This window comes from Ischnura elegans (genome assembly GCF_921293095.1).
Source record: "Ischnura elegans chromosome 13 unlocalized genomic scaffold, ioIscEleg1.1 SUPER_13_unloc_2, whole genome shotgun sequence".
In the NCBI taxonomy this organism is placed as follows: Eukaryota; Metazoa; Arthropoda; class Insecta; order Odonata; family Coenagrionidae; genus Ischnura; species Ischnura elegans.
The window spans coordinates 4,263,177-4,284,947 of record NW_025791658.1 but is presented as its reverse complement, the minus strand read 5'-3'; the positions used below and the strand labels follow the sequence as shown (position 1 = coordinate 4,284,947).

Genomic DNA, 21,771 nt, shown 5'->3' with positions numbered 1-21,771 from the left:
ATTGAAAAAATGGGCAATTAGAATTACTGCAGAATCCTGATTATCCGGCTGTGGTACATCCGTATTGCGGATTATCCGTGCATAATTTTCACTCTCGCTCAATATTTTCCGCGATATTTATACAAAAAAAATAAAATGGGATGCAAAATAATCAGAATTACTTTGTTAATGCTAGGATAAACCAGGCTAATTAATTCCACTAAAATCCCCTCCGTAAAATGGAAGGGATCACGCACTGGCTGCATTCACGGGAGCACCGTGTTTCTCTTTTCCAAGCCTTGCGGTGCGCGATTGCACTCTGTGATCATGGATACACGCCCCACAGCAGTTCCAATTTGTGCGAGATGGGACTACATGGCGTGATGCCTTAAAGTATTGTTTCCAATGTCACGCCGTGGATTTGGAGAATTTTTCCACTTCGCTGTATCCATGATAACGCAACCACCAACGTGAGGTTTTCATAACTAATACTAACATGGAGCCGTAATAATACGAGTACAACTTTGTTATCGCCACTAAAAAGATCGCGGACTGGCGAAGAAAGCTCTCAATGAGTCCGGGAAGCACTCCAAAATAACAGAATAACTGTATAAATAATAATATATTGTTTGTTTAACGTAAATTATGAATATGACAAGACATGAAAGTGAAATTTTGGGTTAGCCATGTTTTCCGATTATAATAATAATAATAAAATTTATTGTTCCGCTAGTCATGTGACATAGAACTCGTCAAATTGGAAACATACATATTGTATACAATACTAATACAATATACAAATTTACAGTACATATATGCAATACACAAAAATCAATTAGAGAATATCTTCCAGGTATTCAGTCAAGTTGTAATACCGTTTGTTACAAAGAATTTTACATAATCTGCTTTTGAAAATGGCCGGAAAAGAGATAGACTTTAAAGAACTTGGGAGAACTTATAGTATATTTGGGAAGCTGGGTGGAAAGGACCTCGCCTAAAATACTCTAAATTGTGCCGAAATGCATGTATATTGCCTCTACCACGTGTATTGTATGAATGGTAGTCACTGTTTGGTGGGAATAGAGGAGGATTGTTTTTAACCAACATAGAGCATTGCAGAATATATATACAAGGGAGTGTAAGAATGCCAAGGGCTTCAAATATTGGCCTACCTGGAGTCCTAACGGACACACCTAAAATGGCTTTGATAGCTTGTTTTTGTAATGAGAAAGCTTTAGCAGCTGCTGTCGTGTTTCCCCGGAAAATTAGGCCGTACATCAAGTGAGAATGGATATTGGCATAGTACACCATTTTTAGTGTGGTAGCAGAGGTAGTTGGTCTAAGTTTCCTAATCATATAAATGCCAGTAGCAGCTTTTTTGGATAGATGTTCAACATGAGTAGACCAGTCAAAATCCTCTGTTAAGTGGAGGCCCAAGAATTTAATTTAATATGAACGTTGAACTATGCTGTTGTTTAGAGTTAGCAGTTATTCGTGCCGTCTTTCCACATCAGTAGCCATTAGGATAATCTGTCCTGTACATAAAGAAAACCTTACGATGCTCCCTCCAACCACCTCTTTAAATCTTTGATTGTCCGCCCATTACACCATGCATCTATTTATCATCTCTGCTAATTTTTACACATACAAATCTGGACACATTTGATATTAATTCCAATTTTCATGAGCATGAAACCAGATATAGGCAAATCCTTCTCTATAATGCAGTGAGGATGATAAGGACTAAGTTAGGTGCAAGAGAAAATATTATACCAGTACATAATAGTACCAGTTCAAGAAAATATTGACAAGGATGCTATACGTACAGGTACCAAATTAAAATAATTTTAATAGAAATATTATAACCACAGATTATTATTTCAAGTTGTTCTCTTTATTTGTATTTAATTACAAATTTGACGGTATAATTGCGATTAAGCACAATGAGTTTGCTGATAAAAATACCGTAACAGCTAGATTAACCACATAAATCGCCATAAATATTTAATCAAACACATTCATAATTGCCCAAATTAACATTTTTCATTATTATGTCATGCAAAGGCATAAAAATATAAGAAGAATGCTGGTTTGCAATTTATTTGAGAAAATATTGAGATGTCTATATTAATGAGTCTATTTATCATCTCTGCTGATTTTTAGACATACAAATCTGGACACATTTGATATTAACTCCAATTTTCATGAGTATGAAACCAGATACAGGGAAAGCCTTCTCTATAATACAGTGATGGTGTATGGGACTAAGTAAGGTCCAAGAGGAAATATTATACCGACCGCTAAATATAGTACCAGTTCGAAAAAATGTTGATAAAGATGCAGTATGTACAGGTACTGAATTAAAATTAATTTCAATCGGAATATTATTATTACAGATTATAATTTCAAGTAGTTTTATTTGATTGCATTTAATTACAAATCTGACAGTATGATTGCGATTGAGCACAATGAGTTTGCCGATAAAAGGGCAGTTCCAGCTAGATTAATGTCATTAATTGCAATAAATATTTAATTAGAAAAATATTAAATATTGTCTAAATTAACATTTTCATTATTATGTCATGCAAAGGCATCAAAATATAATAAAAAGGCTGGTTTTCAATTTATTTGAGAAAATATTGAGAGTGATTGTATAATACACAGGAGAAAAATAAAAAGTTATTGTAATTAGGAACCAACTGATTATTACCTTAATGAAGAGTAATTTGTAATTGTAATCAATTATACATTTTACGTGGCCAGTGAGATTGAACACAGTCACATTTTATCATGATACTTTCCCCATTATTGTCAAGAACCTAATTTTCATGATGCTTGGCCTTTACCACAGTATTCAGGGTTCTCCCGATCAACGGACACCCAGTTATTGTGTCTGAGGCTTAAGATGCATGTTCCTTGTGTGTGCAGAAACTCCATTCTTGGTCTTGAAATATTTTTCACAATATTTGCACTTGAAAGGCCGATGGTCTGAATGGACAGCATAGTGTTCACGTAGAGATTTCCTCAGAGCAAACCGTTTTTTGCAAATGCTGCACTCGTGGGGTTTAATTTTCATGTGGATATTCCTAACGTGGATGAACAAATCGCCTGGCTGTTTGTAACTTTTGGGACACAAATGGCACACAAACTTCTTTTCAGGATCATGACTTAGCATGTGAAATTTCAAATCACCACGTGTTAGATATTCCTTTCCACATGTAACACATTTATGCAAGCGTTGTCCAGATTGGCAAACACTTATGTGGATATCATAACGAATTCTGCTCATGAAGCTTTTTCCACACATTGAGCAGCAGTATTTCTTATTTGAAGAGTGGCAGTGATGATGGAGTGATAGTTCTGCTCTAGATGGAAAACTAAGGAAGCAAGCACTACAGGTATATGGTTTGTCCTCATTATGCACATTTTTCAAATGCACAACCACTTTGGCTTTAGATTGGAAGTTGCTGTAGCATAAACTACAAATATATTTACTCTCGCTGAAATGAATTGCCTCGTGAACTTTCAATTCAGACTCTGTTGGGAGAAATGTGTGACATATTGAACACTTGTGGGAAACCGCAGAGAGATGACAGAGAACAATATGCTCACGAAGTTGTGACTTTAAGGAATGAGGCTTAGTGCAGTAATCGCAGACCAAAACTCCTTGAAACGGGTTTAACTCTGTTGTTAATGTCCCATGGTTGACTATTTCAGCACCCCCTTTAGGAATGGTTTTTAATTCAACTTCAACTTGTTTACTTAAACTGCCCATGGAGGAATGAGAACCAACACAACTTGACAGTCTTTCATGAAACTTCCTTTGTTTCACTTTGTAGCTCACATCTGATACACCTGCCTCCACACTTATATCACAAATATGTTCATTATTTACCAAAACACCATTACTGTTGTCTAATGAATCTCTGGTTGGCGAAGATGTGGTTTCACACAATATAGAGTTAACATGAAGAGTACTATCTCTGTCCTGGGTGTCCATCAAGGCACTATCTTCAGCCCTTTTGGATTTCAAACTCTTCAATTGATTGTTTAAATTCACAAAGCTCCTATGCTCACACTGAAAATCATATTTCTTCACATGCCTCACCAATTTTTTCTCACTTTTAAATTCTTTTTGGCACTTACTACAACATAATTTATTCTTCAACAAACTCACTTCTCCCGACAACAACTTGTACTCCTCACTTGAAAGTATTAAGTCATCATTTTGTTCAAAGCTACCTCTAGTTCCAGTGTCAACATGTTTCTTGGTGTGAAGTCTAAGCTCCTCCCGAGTGATGAATTCTTCGTTGCACTCGTAACACCAACAGAACTCCACCTTGGGCAGTTCTTCTTCTTTTCCATCCATTTCACTTCCAGCTTTCTCTGCTGTAAAGCTCCCCGCTAGTCTACCCTTGTCCTATACAACAAAGAAAAAAGTTTGCACCACATTCCCTGAGTTCAAAATTAGTCCAAACTACTTTTTTCACAAAACACTATTAGAACTCTAGAAGGAAAGTTACCAGAGCATACACTAAAAATATTTACTCTGGCTGGAGTCTACTCGAATACAATTAAATATTTACTCAGGCTGAAGTTAATCACCTCATGAACCTTAAATTCACACTGTCATGAGAAATATGTGTCTTTTCTTAGAGAAAAATTTTGACTTGATCCACGAAAATTTGAAATTTTGATCGCCACAGCCGGAAACCTTTGGCCTGAAATTAACTTAGCCATAGATTAGAAACCAGATATTCTGACTGCCATTCAGGCAGGAAAGAAACGGCAGTGGCTCTGGCGTGTGTCACATGGGTGGGCCTGATCATAAAAAGGGCGCCCCTAACCGAGAGTTAGACTCGGCTCATTGTCCCTTTGCGGGTTAGCTGAAAATCTGGTGTATTTTCAAGCGTCCAGGGGGGACACGTGCCCCCCTGCCTCCCACCTATGAATATATTTGAATAGGATGGAATACATATACTTTTCCCATTCCTAATCAAGCCATGAAAATATATCTATTGCCACTATTATATCACTATCACTATTCAGTGAAATAAATTTACATTACTATTATTAAACTCAATTCTGACCTTCTTTCCAAAACTTGAGACCATTTATCCATATGACTGCGCAGAAGAGGCTGGATTAGAACATATAAAATAATATTTAGAGGTTATGGTGTAATCCACGCATGTATTGGCTGCTGCATATGAGCATATTCTTCAGCATGTTTTACTGTCATCAGGTTCAAAGTTAAAATCACTGAGAATGAAGAAAACCTCCATGAAAATATCATTTATCTAAGCCGTAGATCTGAAACCAGATTTGGCGATTTCCGGTCAACCAGGAGAGAGACAGCAGTGACTCCAGCATATGTCACATGGGTGCGTTGTATTATAAAAAGGGTGCCCTAAACCTCGAGTTAGACTTTGTTCATTGTTTCTTTGCAGGTGAGCTGGTGTGGCCAAAGCAAGTGGGGGAGAGGGGACGGAAAGTTTCGCTCAACGTGACTTTCCCTCAGCCAATCAGCAAACAGCAGGTGTGGCCTCAATCAGTCCCTCTCAGACCTCCATCGTGTTAACATCATGAATCTGCTAGTGGAGCAGTGTTGCCAAACCTCACGCGTTCTCTTTGTATAAGACTTTAACCAACAGTGCATCATTCAGAGTGGTAGCTTGTTAATAGTGTGTCCAAAATCGAATGACTGGTGTTTGTTTCTGCTGGGAGAGCAGTGGATTATTCTTTTGTTTTTGTAAAACGTACGTATTTTGTTTTTTAAGTACGATGCAGTAGTCTTCTCCCAGTTGTATGGAGAACATGTAGTTTGGTGTGATAAGTCGTAATAAAGTGTGTAAAACTACTAGTGTGAGAAGTCATTGTGAAAGAACAGAAGATAATCAACAGTAGCTGACATTGTCATGGACTTCTATGAAAGGATTATCCCCAATACCTTCCAAATGAGTAGGTATATTACCTCGGTGCCGAGGCCAAAATACCTGTGACCACCCAGGACTCACACGTTTTCAGTGGCAAAGTAGGGTGGTTGTATACAATAGGGTGGTTTTGTATTTTTTTTAATTACCTAACTCGAAGGATTATTACTCCAGGAGTACATATTTTATGCTTTTAGATTTTTAAATGACAATATCTATTTTTCATGGTTAAATGAAAAGTGAAAATTTTCAAGCGCTCAATAACATGACGGCTAAGTATGAATGCTGGGAAATGCCTGTGTGACCTCATTCTGGTTCTGGATACTGCCGTGTGAGGCCACCTTGGTGCAAGGCTATGAGCGCTGATACGACGCAGGCTGCTAGCAGGTAGCTGAGTACCCTGCTAGAAGATAGCGCTTGGCTTAAATAAGGATTATTACTACCCTATCAAACGAAGCAAACTTTCCGACCATAGGCAATTTTAATTGGTGATTATTAAGAAATGTTTCCATGAGCTCTGTGCCTCATGCATGCATTGGTAATCTCAGACGACGTAAAACTCCTATCTACTCGCGTAGAAACTAGGTCCCTGTGACGTCACGTGGAGTGGCATCGCATGGGCACCAATCTGACCTTTTGCAAATGCGGTTAAAATCGACCATTGCCATTCGTCTAAACTGGGATTTCTAAAACCAATTAATTTGTATGTTCTGAATACACTAATGGTGGGTAACAAATTGCAATCATTGCCTTTCGTTTTCTTTGATGAAGGAAACTACCCCATTGACAATGTTTAATTCACTCCTACATATCTCTCTCTTTCTGTACTACCACCTATCCCATTAACAAATCCCTCCGAGAGTGACCGCACTCTCATGAAATCTCACCCACAAACATAAAGTCTACAGATTATAACCTGGAAAAATACTAAGGACAAAATATAGTTTAAAACATTTATCTGTTGACCTTACACAAACAGGACTTCTTTCCTGACATGCCACACAGCAACAACAAACAATACCTCAGGCCTTAATGCATTTTTGAGAGTTCATTCATTTAATTTTCACTTGAAAAACAGCAACAATGATTCTGGTGAGAAATAAGCAGCAGTACAGCAGACTCCCGACTATCCGGCTGGGGTTTATCCGTGTTACGGATTATCCATATGCATGATTTTCACTCTTGCTCAACTTTTTCTGCTATATACATATTTATAAAAAATAAAATCGGACGCAAAAGCATCGGAATTACTGCATTAATGCTAGGATACACCGGGCATATTTTCTCCATTAGAATCCCCTACCTAAAACGGAAGCAATCACGTGCTAGCTAAATTGACGGGAGCACCGTGTTCTTGTTTTCCAAGCCTCGCAGTGGGCAACTGCGCTCCGTGATCACGGATACACGTCCCGCAGCAGTTGCAGCCCGTGCAACTAGTGCGAGACGTGACTACGTGGTGTGGTGCCTGGCAGTGTAGTTTCCGACGACAAGCAGTGTTATGAAGCATTTGTGCAAACCACTTTAATGTATCCGTGATATCACAGCCACGGATGTGTGGTTTTCAAAACCAGGCCTTACATGGAGCATTAATAATACGATTGCAACCATGTTATTGCCGCTAAATAGATCACGAATTGGCGAAGAAAGCTCTCAACGAGTCCGGGAAGCACTCTAAAATAACAGAATAACTAACAATAAATAATACTATATTGTTTGTTTTAGGTGAATTATGAACATTGCAAGACATTTTAAGTGAAAGTTTGGTTTATCCATGTCCTCTGATTATTCGTGCCATTTCTGTCCCCATCATTAGTCCAGAGTCCAGAGTGTTCTGCAGTGGCACAGCAAGTGGGGGTTTTGCGGGATAAAACACCCCCCCCCCCAGAGCTCACAGAAATTTTTAAGTTAAATCTACATTACTTAATTAGATTAATATTGCTTATAGAATAGTGTGAGGTTTAATAAAATATCCCTCAGAAGGCCGTAAAAATCACCATTTTGAACCATTTATCTTAATTTTTTGCTGCGGAAGGCCTCCTCACCTTCCGCTAACCCTGGAGGATATGCAATACCCCAAGCACCCCAGTATTAGTTGCACCTGAAACCTCCCCTAGCCTTAATTCCTAGCTGCACCCCTCTGGTGTACTGTACTGTGAAATAGTAATTACAGTAAAACCCCTTATTTACACTTTTCTAGGGACCCAAGAAAAAAAGTGTAAATTGCGGGAAAATGCAAATAGTGGGAAATATAGAATTTTCACTTTTACTCACATACTGGCTTTGGAAATGTTAATTTTGTAACTGTTCACTAAGCATTATTCCATAACATTGTTACCCTCTGAAGCACAGTGTTTGCTGGCAGCAAAAATTAAAAAATAATCCTGTTTCATCTGAATTGAAAACATCTTTTGGGCTGTAACCTTCCAGAAGTCTAATCAATTCAGATTCTTTCCACTGTATGTTAACATCTTTGCTTTCACCACCGTCTTGTATACAAGACTGAACCTATGTTTGAATCTATCCAACCAACCATTATAGATGCCGTGGAATCTTCGATTTCCAATCTTATGGGGAAATACAATCCTTTTTCTCAAGGACCTTTGGAGCTGTTTACATGATACATTAACATGTACGAGTTAATGTATGTTTGCCTGAATGATTTTTGTGGACCGGAAGATGACATGCACAAATTCATGCAGGGGCGCCCCTGCATCTGCGGAGATCCAGGATTTTTCTGGGAGGGGCACAGAGGGCCCGACAGGCAAACGATCTTGTCTTGAGATTAAAAACAAGATATTATAATGACTTTACGAAATTCTTTTTATTTTTATGTCAAATTTATTAATATTGAATTAAATGGATTTCTTTCTGGGGGGGGCACAAGCAAGGCTGTATCCAGGACTTTGTTCTGGGAAAGGGTGGTGGCTCAGGGATACCTCGTAATACAAAACAAATGTAATGATACCGGGCCATATTAAAAATCTTGCAAATTTTTTAAGGGTCTGGGGGAGGGGAGGCACGTGCCCCCTACCCCCCCCCCCCCCTAGATACGCCTATGATAACCGCATTCAAATTTTGTCTAGTTTTTAAGCATCTGGGGAGGGGGGGGCTCGTGCCCCTCCCCTAAATCTGACTATGAATGCATGAACCAAATTTGAACAGGTTCAATTTTCTGTTCATGCATTCGCACAAGTTGGGTGAATACACGGTGCATATTCGTGTTCATTCGCGCGTTCATAAATTTAGACATTAACTTGCACGGGTTAATGTACGTACCACGTAATGGTACATACTACGCAAACAGACCTTTAGATGACACCATTTGCAGGGGAATTTGATGATCTTGAACCTAAAAACTACTCTTTTAGAATTCGTTCTAATTCTTCTTACCTGGAATTCTTCACACATTTTCTCTTTTTTTATAAATGTCCGCACTGGTTTGAATGTTTTACAATGGCATCGCGATTTTTCACCACGGTATTGAATGTTGAGACTGGCAATCCGATCGGATCTCCTAAATTAAAAATGTCCGTTTTTCACCTCGAATTTCCATTTTCAAGCAGGATAAATTCTATTTCCCGGGTTTAATAAGGGTAACTTGGCAAAACACGAGTATCTGAACTACTCCTCGGCGATCAAGTAGTACAAACTGTCGTGCGCCTTCATAATTTTTGAAAGTTACAATATTTTGCGATGCACTGCGATTTGAATGGGATAATTCAAGTTTAAGTAAGTTTTTTCAAGTATTTAACTAACCCATAATTACTTCGCAACTGTGAATGAAGTCAGCGCAAATGATCCCAGTTGTCGGTCAAGTTTTATAGTTCCGGCATTTATCACGTTTCATCACGTCTGATTTCCTTTCATACTCTCGTATCAAATAATAGACTACATGATTATTGTCAACATTCCTTCACGAGTCTTCCGTTATAATTATTACATAGCTGGATTCGCTGGATTGCTCAAAACACCTACTTTCATATCGTGAATCTTTTCGCCGCTGGCAGGAAACGAGATGACGTAGTTCAAGTTTCCAACGCTAGTGGCGTTGTGTCCCGCCACATTCGAATTCTTCCCGAAAATAGTTCTCATTACGTATCTCCCTCTTGTATTTTTAAATACAAATGCGCGAAAGGAAGCCAAAACGCATTTTTTATGGGCTGATATGCAAGATTAATTGTTTTAGTTGACAAATATTTTTTTTTAGTCGATACCATGGTCGGCACGTCGTGATGCACATGGCGGGAAAACGAAAAAAACACGGCGTAAATACAGGGTTCTAATTACCTTAGAGAGATAGGAAATATGATGGGACCCAGAAAAAAACTTGCAATTTGCGGGAAAACGTAAATTCCGATAACGTAAATACGGGGTTCTACTGTAATTAATATGAACGATACAAAATTGTTTTGCAAATTAACAGAGTGGTTTACCCTATGCCTACTACAACTGAATAAAATTTGAGTTCATTTTATTAAGCAAAGTTTACGGTTGGACTCAGATACTGAAATTTGTCGTCAAAATTATTTGTGTGGGCCTAGACACACTGTAGCCCACCCCTAGAGCCACTACTTCCTACCAGATACACAGCCAAGCCATTTTTTCACGTGACCTTTCTCAAGCTGTGTTAAGCCAAACAAGGTGTTAATCTCTACGGTCCACACAATGAAATATGACTCAGAGGTCGTACTAATTATGAGCCAATGTCAGAGAAATAACCGTTGGAAAACGTGTGACTCTTGTGCCATATTGAAAACATAGGACTCAAATACCTTTTTCAGTATAACCCAGTCTGAAGTTTGCCAAGGAAGAAGATGGCTGTGGTGTGTAATTGGTAGAATACCTGAACAGCAATTGGGATATCAGTGTTTTTGTATACACTCTAAGACAAATATTTTTTCATGGCAAATTTCATCCTTGATGTATATACTGCTTTATTTTATTCATATTTCATTAATATTATTGTAATTGTGGAATATTCGAAGCTAATAGATTCCTTTTCTATTAAGCATGTGTGCATAGGATTGAATACATACTTTACCCATTGAGATCGGGTTGGCGTGGTGGCTAGAGTGTTGGCTTCCCACCTTAGTGGGTTCCCGTTCAAATCCCGGTGGTGGCAGAGATTTTTCAGTGACTGCCCAATCCCTGCTCGAGTGTTGTTGTGTGGAGGACATTTCAAGTGCAACACATAGTCCGCTGGATGGGATGTTAAACTGTGCTCCTTTGGTGCCATTCGTTAACCCCTTCCACTTCCATTACCGTATAAGCGTGTGTAAGAGGCACACCCCTATTTTGAGCATCGAAGCTATGAAGAAAAAAATTTTGCGGCATTTTTTTTTAATACTATCGCACGGTGTTGCAGACGTATATTCGATTCCAGTATGCCTGGAATTTCGACAGTTATCGAATTTTATTAATTATTAGATATTAATTGAAATAATATTAATTGAAAGAGGAAATTTTGATAACTGCGGCGGTAATAGCGGCATAAGAGGGAGTAGAAAGAATTCCGATCCTCTCTTCGCATACGTCATCGCTCTACAATGCTTGTCCTATTCATGAACAATTTTATTCAAATGCTCTCGCAGGAGTTTTGCAATAGAATTGCAGCCGAGGAAAATTTTAAGGTAATACACGACAGGCACATAGCATGAACCTTCCCAAGAGCCTTTTTTGTATGGGTTCGGGTTGGTGTGGTGGCTAGAGTGTTGGCTTCCCACCTTAGTGGGCTCGGGTTCAAATCCCAGCAGTGGCACAGAATATTCAGAGACTGCCCGATCCCTGCTTGAATGTTGTGTGGAGGACATTTCAAGTGCAACACTCTGTCCGTCGGATGGGACGTTAAGCCATGGTCCCCTTGGTGCCGTTCGTTAAGTGCAGGCTAATGCCGACGCCGGGTTTCCCTCCACCCTTCCTTCCTTCCATACCTTTCCCTCATGGCACAAATGACCTCAGCTGTCGGTCGCCTCCTACAAATACCACACCATACCTTCAATTAATTTTCTGAATGTGTATCATGCTCCTATTCACCATTTATTTTTTTGGTGGTTCTCCTTAAAATGGTAGGTAATGAAATGATATTTTATAATTTGTAATCAACGTAGAACCGTGAAATGAAATGTTATTATTAAACATGGAGAACACAGCTATCGCTCCTCGAATGAAATCATTTTCATCCTTCCAATGCAGTGGCACAGCGAGGGGGGGGGGGTTTTGGGGGATAAAACACCCCCCCCCCAGAGCTCACAGAAATTTTTAAGTTAAATCTACATTACTTAATTAGATTAATATTGCTCATAGAATAGTGTGAGGATTAATAAAATATATCCCCCAGAAGACCGTAAAAATCACCATTTTGAACCATTTATCTTAATTTTTTTCCGGCGGAAGGCCTCTGCACCTACCCCTTACCCTGGCGGGTATGCAATACCCCCAAACCGTATTAGTTGTGCCTGAAACCCCCCCTGCCTTAATTCCTAGCTGGGCCCCCCTTCCAATGCATCAATTTCATGAAATATGAATTATATTTGTACAGTGAGTCCTCGTTTAACCCCTCAACGCCGTCATGCGTACCCAGTACGCGCCCTTTAAATTTCGTATGCCGCCGTCATGCGTACCCAGTACGCTTCCTGACCTACTGTTTACAATATTTTTTCTCCGCCAGATATTGTATGATAAATTAAAACTAATTACTCTATCTTTTGAAGAAAAGTTTTTCCTTTCCAATAAAATATTCATAGCGGTTTTATGCCTTCAAGATTTAAAAAAAATGCTTCGATAAAATTCCGTTTTAAACCAGCGCCTTGACGACTTCGGTCCAAAAACTCATCGCCTTATTTCAGCTGTTCTATCATGAAAACTTCCGCCTTTTCTGCTTGGGAGACGTCTAGAAGGGTCAGCTACTTTAGCTTGAGATACGGTATCTTCGAAGCTCAATGCTATCTCTCCGTCTTCTCCTTGTTTGTCGTCACCTCGAGCCCCAAGTGTGTTTGGTCCGCCTCGTTAGTCCTAAGCGTCCTAAGCGAAGGGGCCATGTGCTTCGCTTTGCATTTATTTTTTTTTTCTGGACAGTAATCAACGAAGATAAGATTCCATCTAAACAGTCAGCGTATACCAGGGCCCCTTCGAGATATTTTCTCGTCTCTTGAGGGAGCTTCTAAACCACGAGCTTCAGTCCACCCAGTCCACCAGAGTCATTCATGCTGTGTGGTGTTCGTTCAGGCAGTGTGCTGAAATTCTCATCGGGTGTACTTCCTGTGTGTGGTATTTTTTTTTATAATTGGGGATCCTACGAAATGGGAATAGTATTGAAAGGCAAAAAAGAGACTCGGAAGTCTGTTTGTGTGTTAGGCTATAGTAAAATCATTGGTGGGGTGAATTTCAAGGACCTGTTATTGCATTCGTAAGTAATGGAAAGAAAACGCCATTACAAGTGATGTATGAAGTTATTTAGGAGACTATTGAATGAGGAAGTCCTAAATTCATATGTTGTTCACAGGAAAAACACGTATAAAAATTTGACTTAGCATTTCGCGTGCCATTGGGCGAGATAATATTTTTGAAATATCCAACGTCATACGAACTGTTTGGACTTGGCCGTCACTCATTACACAATTTAGTACCAAGACTCACAAAAATTAATTTCCTAAAGACAATTCCTGCAGCTGGGAAGAAATCAAAGTCTCAAAGGAGGTGTGCAGTTAGTGCGTAACATGGGAAATGAAGAGTTTGCGTGTACTGTTGTGAAAAATGTGCAGTGGGATTATGTTTGGATTGCTTCAAATCATGTCAGAGCAGATTTTCTAAGGTAAATCATTTGAATATTTGGATATTGACGTTTGAAACATTATCATGTGATTACCTATATGAAATGATACGGTAATAATGGAACAAAGTCAGAGAAGTGGGCGGAGTGGTAAATTTTCAAGTAGGCGAAACGGGTAATCCTATCGAAAGTATCCAATCTGTTATGAAATTTTCAACCCCTAATAACTAAATTACATCATGTAATTGTATTTTTTAAATGCATGGAATGTTAGAGATCTCGTAGCTAATTCGAAACCAAATAAAAATCTTTCAAAATTGAAAATTTATTCATTAGTTCATAAAAAGAGATACATAAAACAATAAATATTTTTTCCAATCGCTCGAAAAATTATTATATAGTAGCGCATTATAATACGCACGTTTACAAAAATTTTCTACGATACCAATCGTATATTATGAAAGATATAAATTATTGAATGATAGTATGCCGAAAAGGCGAAGTCATTTAAATCTCATCCGGCCGCTGAGATGGGATTTAATTAAATGCCTGCCGCGCTTGAAGGGTTAACGTCACCTACCGTTCCTGAAAAATGTGACGATAAACGAAATGACGTTAATCGAAGCATAATATCCCATAAGAAACAATGTAAAAATTGAATATCGGTTCCCAGACCTCACAATTCCTATGCGAAAAAATTTTAGCGTATCATAACTGAGGCATTTTTTACGATGGGAATGCCAAACTATGGCATAAATACGAGTTCCTGTCTTCATCGACGACAATAGCAGCAGTGACGTAAACCCTTCTCCATTTTTGTATCTGCCCGCATTTGCTTTTCGGCTAAGCTATAGTGCGGTCCAGTGAATGCTACCAGACGCTACAGACCGGGGATCCGGTGCTCCGGTCCATAGGCCTTACCCTCGCTACGAGAATTTCTTTTCGGACCGGTCAGGAGCGAAATCAAAATGGCGGAAATGAGCGAGGGCAGGCAAACTGGGATTATGAAATCGAAGAGATGGTTTTAATTGCGAATTGAGGCGGGCGGGCGTCGCCTGGGCATCATCATCGCTGAAACATCGTCGCAGTAACAGGAACCAAAATTATTGTGAACATTGTTCTCTTGGAAATTTTCGTGGAAATGTCTCTGATGCTAAAATTTGCCGAAACCGTAATCGCCTTTTTTCTCGCGCGAAATTTAAAATACGTGACGTTATCGCGAAGCGAAGGGATGATAAACGAATCACGGTCGTAAAATTTTCATGACGTTATCGCGAAATGACGTTAAACGGGGTGACATAGAACGAGGACTCACTTTATTCTATACATGTTTTAACATTTTTCAGCTTTAAAAATAATTATATTCTTCCTCTAAATAAATAGTGCTAAAATTATGAAAATCGTATGACGAGATACACTGGTCATTGCGCAGTTTGGCGTCGGAAGTTCATGACGAGATAGACTCGTCATTACAGGTTAAGAGCAGGCTAATGCCAACGTTGGATTTCTCCCCACTCTCCATTCCTTACCTACGTCTATTTCTAAATGGTGCAAATGACCTCGGCTGAGTGTCGCGTCCTCCAAATACCAAACAATACATTTTACCCATCTTCACTTCAGCCACGAAAAAATATTAATTTCCAATGGTGAAATAAATGTATCAATATTATTAATAAACTCAATTCTGACCTTCTTTGAGTTTGGTGATCCACTTGACTGATCTTGCTTCCCAAGCACAAGAGGTCGGATCGAAAAATTTCTTTCGAGGAAAGAAAGCCTTCCTCCCCTACGTGAAAGGAACGACGGATAAGATCGGTAACATCCTCTGGAAATTTGACAGTAAAGCCATTTTTCAACCACACGCCCAAGTACGACACCTAGGAAATACCAAGGATAGGGCTCCACTTCAAATGGAAGGAGTATACGAAATCCCCTGCCGATCGTGCGAGAAGAAATACATCGGAGAAACGGGATGAACAGTCAAAACTCGATTAGAAGAACACAAGCGAGCCATTCGACTGGGTTACCCTTCAAAGTCAGCCGTAGCGGAGCACGAAGCCACCGGACATGCGATCGACTTCGAAAAATCAAGAGTCATCGCAAGGATAAAACATTTTAAAACCCAACTCATCTGCGAGGCCATAGAAATAAAGAAGAACAAGAACAACTATAATAGAGATACCGGATTAAGAATCAGCAGTACTTGGAACCCAGTCATCCGCAACATTTCGTCATCTTCCCCCTCCACTCCTCACACCCTCCGCCCACCCCTCCCACCTGAAATATAAAAAAAAGGCAGCAAAAACCAATGCCAGCATAATAGGGTGATTTCCTATTATTTTTTTATTGCCTAAATCGAAAGATTATTACTCCTGGAGTACATATTTCACGCTTTTAGATTTTTAAATGACGATATCTATTTTTCGCGATTAAATGAAAAGTGAAAATTTTCAAGCGCGCGAAAACGCGACGCTTAAGTATGAATGTCGGGAAGTCTCTCCGCGTGACGTATTTCTGGTTCCCCCTCCCGCCCTGCGAGGTGACCTTGAGGCGAGGCTTAGCGCTGATACGACGCAGGCTGCTAGCGGATAGCCTAGTACCCTCCTGGCTGGTAGCGCTTGGCTTAAATAAGGATTATTAATAACTTATCAAACGAGGAAAACTTTCCGACCTTAGCCAGTTTTAATAAGTGATTGTTAAGACATGTTTCCCTGAGCTCTGCGCCTCATGCATGCATTGGTAACCTCAGACGACGTATAACTCCTATCTTCTCGTATAGAAACTAGGTTCCTGTGACGTCACGTGGAGTAGCATCGCACGGGCGCCAAATTGGCCCTTTTCAAATGAGGATAAAAATGGACCATTGCCATTCGTCTAACCCGGTATTTCTAAAACAAAATAATTTTTATATTATGAATACACTAGTGGTGGGTAACGAATCGCAATCAATGCCTTTCGTTTTCTTTGATGAAGGAAACCACCCTATTCCCTTGAAAAAGTGACCAGCAGTTGGTCGCAAAACGTCGGGGCAATCTCCAGTGCGACATGCAGCATACACCCGCATGTGACTTATTTTTAATCATCATGAACCGCGAAAGCTTCAATCAATAAAATTTTAGGAAATCGCATGCCCAAAAAATGGATTTCGTCACTATTAAAAATGGATTCTGCCTCCAAATACTACATCAATTTAATTTAAAAAAATGATAATTACCTAAAAAAAATGTTATGAATAGTAAGAATTTGAATTTCAAGCACTTTGATCAAAAGTCTGTTCCAGCTGCACTAACATCAACTACAGGTGAGAATTTTTAATGGAATATATTTATGCAAGCCTAACATAGCAAAATAAAACGTTCTAATTATTCTTTCATGTGGAAGCATAAAATATAGAGTCTCCGCAAATTGTATCCGCGAATACTCGAATACTTGAAAGCATTCGATAATGGAAGTGGGCCTTGTTCCTCGGACAGCAACCGCTTTAGAACCTACCTGATAATTACATTTGAGTAATCGTCACATTTTAGTAATAAAAAGAGAGAATTTAAATTATGCCCACGTTGATCAAAAGTCTGTTGCAACTACATTCGCCTCAATTAGCCCAGTAAATTTTAAAAGAATGTACACTAAGGTGCATCAATCAAATTTTTTCATTTTAATTTCATGAATTGGCAAAAAAAAGTAATCGTAATACAGGTTTGCATGTCAGTAATAGCCTGTATGCTTAAATATAGCAATAAAATATGCACAGGGATACAAAGGAACTAAGTTAAGAGTAATTGCAATCCAACTAATTACTTTGTCAAAGTAACTTTTTATCGTAATTATATAGCTACTAATATGACAGTGTTATCGTGATTGAGCTAAAGTAAATATTTTCAATACTTTTGTCACCACTATCAAAAACCTATTTTTCAGGATGCTCACTCCATTACCTGAATATTCAGGGTTTTCCTGATAATCGGACACCCAGTTACTGCTACTGACGCTTAAAATGCAACTTGGTGTGACGATACAGTCCTCTCTTTGACTTGAAATGTTTTTCACAATGATTGCACTTAAAAGGCCGATGGTCTGAATGGACAGAGTAGTGATCGCGTAGATTGCTTCTCTCACCAAACCTTTTTTTACAAATACCGCACTCATGCGGTTTGAGTTTCAAGTGGAAAATCCTAACGTGGAGGGACAATTTGCTGGACTGTGTGTATCTCTTGGGACACAAATGGCATGCAAATTTCTTTTCAGGATCATGAGAGAGCAAGTGGTTTTTCAAGTGACTATGATTCAGAAATTCTTTACCACATAAACCACATTTATGCAAGAGTTGTCCAGACAGGCAAAAACCAACATGGGTTTTGTAGTAATCCCTGCTCATAAACTTCTTTCCACATACTGAGCAGCAGTATTTCTTATCCAAAGAGTGGCAGTCCTGATGAAGTCCAAGTTCTGATTTAGATGGAAAACAAATAAAGCAAGCACTACAGGTACGTCCTTTATCCATATTATGAACATTCTTCAAGTGCATTAACACTTTCTCCCTAGATGGGAAGTTACAATAGCATACACTACAAATATATTTACTCTTGCTGAAATGTATCGCCTCATGAAATTTCAATTCAGACTCTGATGGGAGAAACGTGTGACATATTGAACACTTGTGGGAAACTATAGATAGATGACAGAGAACGATATGCTCACTAAGTTGTGACTTTAAGGAATAAGGTTTAGAGCAGTAATCGCAAATCACAACTCTTTTACACACATTTACCTCCATTTTCAATGTCTCAAGGCTGACTATTTCTGCACACTTTTTTGCACAATTTTCAAAAACAGCTGGATCTTGTTTATTTAAAGTCACCATAGAGGAATGAGAACCAACACAACTTGACAGTTTTTCACGAAATTTCCTTTGCTTGACTTTAAAGCTCACATCTGATACACCTGCCTCCCCACCATTATCATTAATACATTTATTATTCACCAAAACACCATTACTGTTGTCTGATAAATCTCTGGTTAGTGGTGGTGTGGCTTCACACAATTTAGAGTTAACATGAAAACTACTATCTTTGCCCTGGGTGTCCATCAAGGCACTATCTTCAGCCCTTTTGATCTTCAAACTCTTCAACTGATTGTTTAAATTCACAAAGCTCCTATGCTCACACTGAAAATCATATTTCTTCACGTGCCTCACCAATTTCTTCTCACTTTTAAATTCTTTTTGGCACTTACCACAGCACAATTGATTTTTCAACAAACTCACTTCTCCCGACAACAACTTGTACTCCTCACTTGAAAGTATTAAGTCCTCATTTTGCTCAAAGCCATCTCGAGTTCGAGTTTCCGCATGTTTCTTTGAGTGAAGTCGCAGCTCCTCCTGAGATATGAATTCTTCGTTGCACTCCAAACACCAACAGAACTCCACCTGCGGCAGTCCTACTTCTCCTATGTTAATTCCAGTTCTCTCTGTCTGAACGGTCCCAGCCATGCTGCCACTATCCTATATAACAAAATTCATGAAGAAATAAAATATTGCATCCCTTTTTGGTGTTTAATAAAATGTAAACTACCTCCGTTCACAAAGTGCTGTTACAGCATATAAAAATATTTAGAGGTTATGCTTCCATCCACGTTTGAATTGCCTGCTGCATACGATCATAGGAATTCTTCAGCCTGCTTTATAGCCAACAGGTTCAAAGTTACACGCACTCCAGATGAAATTCTCCATGAAAAAATCATTTGACTTAGCCATGAACCCTGTGCTAGCTATGATCTAGAGTGTCAGAAGCTAGGTGGTCTCGGACAGGAGGAAAACGTTTACACATTCAATGCGGGCCTGATTTCATTAATGTAGTCAAAATCGGCCGTAAAAATAAGAAAGAAAAATAGAGGGAGGTTTCCACGCCATAACTTCTGTTCAAATACTGCTATTTACAGAGGGTGCACACGGGTCGAAAGAGAGAGGCTTGCTGAAGGCAATGCACATGATCGGAAGACTCGGAAGCAGATATTAGACACGTACGGAGGCGGAGAAGAGGGCTCCCGGACCGACTGGCAGAGCACATCAATAGACGTGCTCTGCATCTCGGCTTGGGTGGGACCACATCGATTGACGTACTGCTAACTCATAACACACTAATTGATGTGTGCGATGATTAGCGTGTTACAATCGTGTAGGCAGCCAGACTGGGTTGGAGCCTCTAAATTTAGTGAGCTTAATCATACTAAAAACGTGTGACAGCACTGACAGGGAAGAATACGACACACGGGCATGAAGACTTGCAGGAAATACTAATCATTTTCGATATTGAGGTAATACTAACGTTAGCGTAGCAGATCCCAAGTGTAGCTTGGTTGAGAATGTCACAAAATAGAATCATTGTAACAATTGGGTATTTCAGCAACAGAATTCATCAGAAAGCCATGTAGATGAAGAAAAAAATGGCCAATCTTTAGACTCAAGCGATCATCCTTCCTTTGACCAGACCCCATCAACCTCAAAATCTCTTTCCACATCAACTAAGAGTGTTTCCACTTTTATTCCCACTTCTAATGCACTTTCCACATTTATTCAGACCCTCTCAATTTTGTAATCCCACACCCACTTCCCCTTCAAGTCAAACTACCACACCAAGCACCATTGTTTCAATTCACAGGGCTAACTATGCTCTCTGAAAAGTAAGTCTTGCATAATATCCCAAGAGGAAATGTGTTAAGAGGGATGGACTGAGAACTGATAAGTTGGGAATGGTGGATTATGGGAAATGTGGGACGCAGTTACAATCCTGCGGTGCTCAGCTTCTCTCGATGGTACGTAGTTCCATCTGTTGGCAATGATTCACCCTTATGTGCCCGTGCTGTTGAGGTATACAACCTATTACACCACAAAGCCATCTTCTTCCACGTCGTTTCTCATGCTGTATTTACCGAACGAGATGTTGTCATCCACACTGTGGCACAGAAAGAGCTTACTGCAAGCCACTGTCAGAGAAATAACCATTGCAAAACGTGTGTCTCCTGTGCCATATTGAAGACTTAGGATGCAAACTACTTTTTCAGTATAACCCAGCCTGAAATTTGCCAAGGAATAAGATGGCTGTGGTGTGTTATTTGGAAAAATACCAGAACAGCAATTGGGATATCAGTGCTTGCATCCAATTTAAGCCAAATATTTTTTCATTTGGAATTTCATCCTTGGTGTGCATACTGCCTAATTCCATTTACATTTAATAAATATAATTGTAATAATGGAATATTGGAAGCTTATAAGTCTACTTTCCTCACGCACGTGTGCAAAGGATTGAATGTATTTTACCCATCGAGATCCGGTTGGTATGGTGGCTAGAGTGTTGGCTTCCCATCCAGTGGGCTTGGGTTTGATTCCCCCGGGGTTGGTAGTGGCAGACAATTTTCATAGACTGCCAAATTCCTGCTTGAATGAAGTGGAGTGTGGACATTTCAAGCGTAACACTCTGTCCGTCGGATGGGACGTTAAGCCGTGGTCCCCCTCGCACCTTTCGTTAAGAGCAGGCTAATGCCTACGCCGGGTTTCTCTCCACCCTTCCTTACCTACCCCTTCCCTCATGGTGCAAATGACTTCAGCTATCAATCGACTCCTCCATATACCATACCATATTTTTTACCCACCTTCACTTTGGCCATGAAAATGTATTCATTGCCAATGTTGAAGTAAATTTATCAATATTATTAATAAACTCAATTCTGACCTTTTTTGAGATCGGTGATCCACACGACTGACCTTGCTTCTCAAGCACAAGAGGTTGAAATGAATAATCCTTTTCCCTTGAGAACAGGAAGTCCAAAGAATCCACAGGGATATCAAAGGATGTGACGTCCATCTTTACAGAGCAAAAGAAAATATTTTAATAGACTAAGAAACCAAAAGAAGTTTTCAGAAATCAATGGAAAATAACCATTTTTCATGAGGATTACCCATTTAGTTAATGCCAGTTTACAGAATAAATTTACAAAATATACAGGGTATCCCATTTATCTTGACCACCCGAAATAACTTTTTGTCCAGATGCAAATTCAAAAATGTGTCAAGCAAATGTTCATTAGCCATGAGGG

General features: G+C 39.3%; 1 protein-coding gene across 1 annotated transcript; it reads right to left on the bottom strand.

Annotated features, from left to right (window-relative positions):
• Positions 1-2,630: 2,630 nt before the first annotated feature.
• Positions 2,631-21,534, bottom strand: LOC124172732 (zinc finger protein 271-like). Its single transcript, XM_046552201.1, has 2 exons — positions 21,408-21,534; positions 2,631-4,399 (listed from the first exon to the last, which is right to left on the bottom strand). Exon 2 carries the CDS (start codon positions 4,346-4,348, stop codon positions 2,864-2,866), a length of 1,485 nt encoding a protein of 494 aa, XP_046408157.1. The 5' UTR covers positions 4,349-4,399; positions 21,408-21,534; the 3' UTR covers positions 2,631-2,863.
• Between the last annotated feature and the right edge of the window lie 237 nt (positions 21,535-21,771).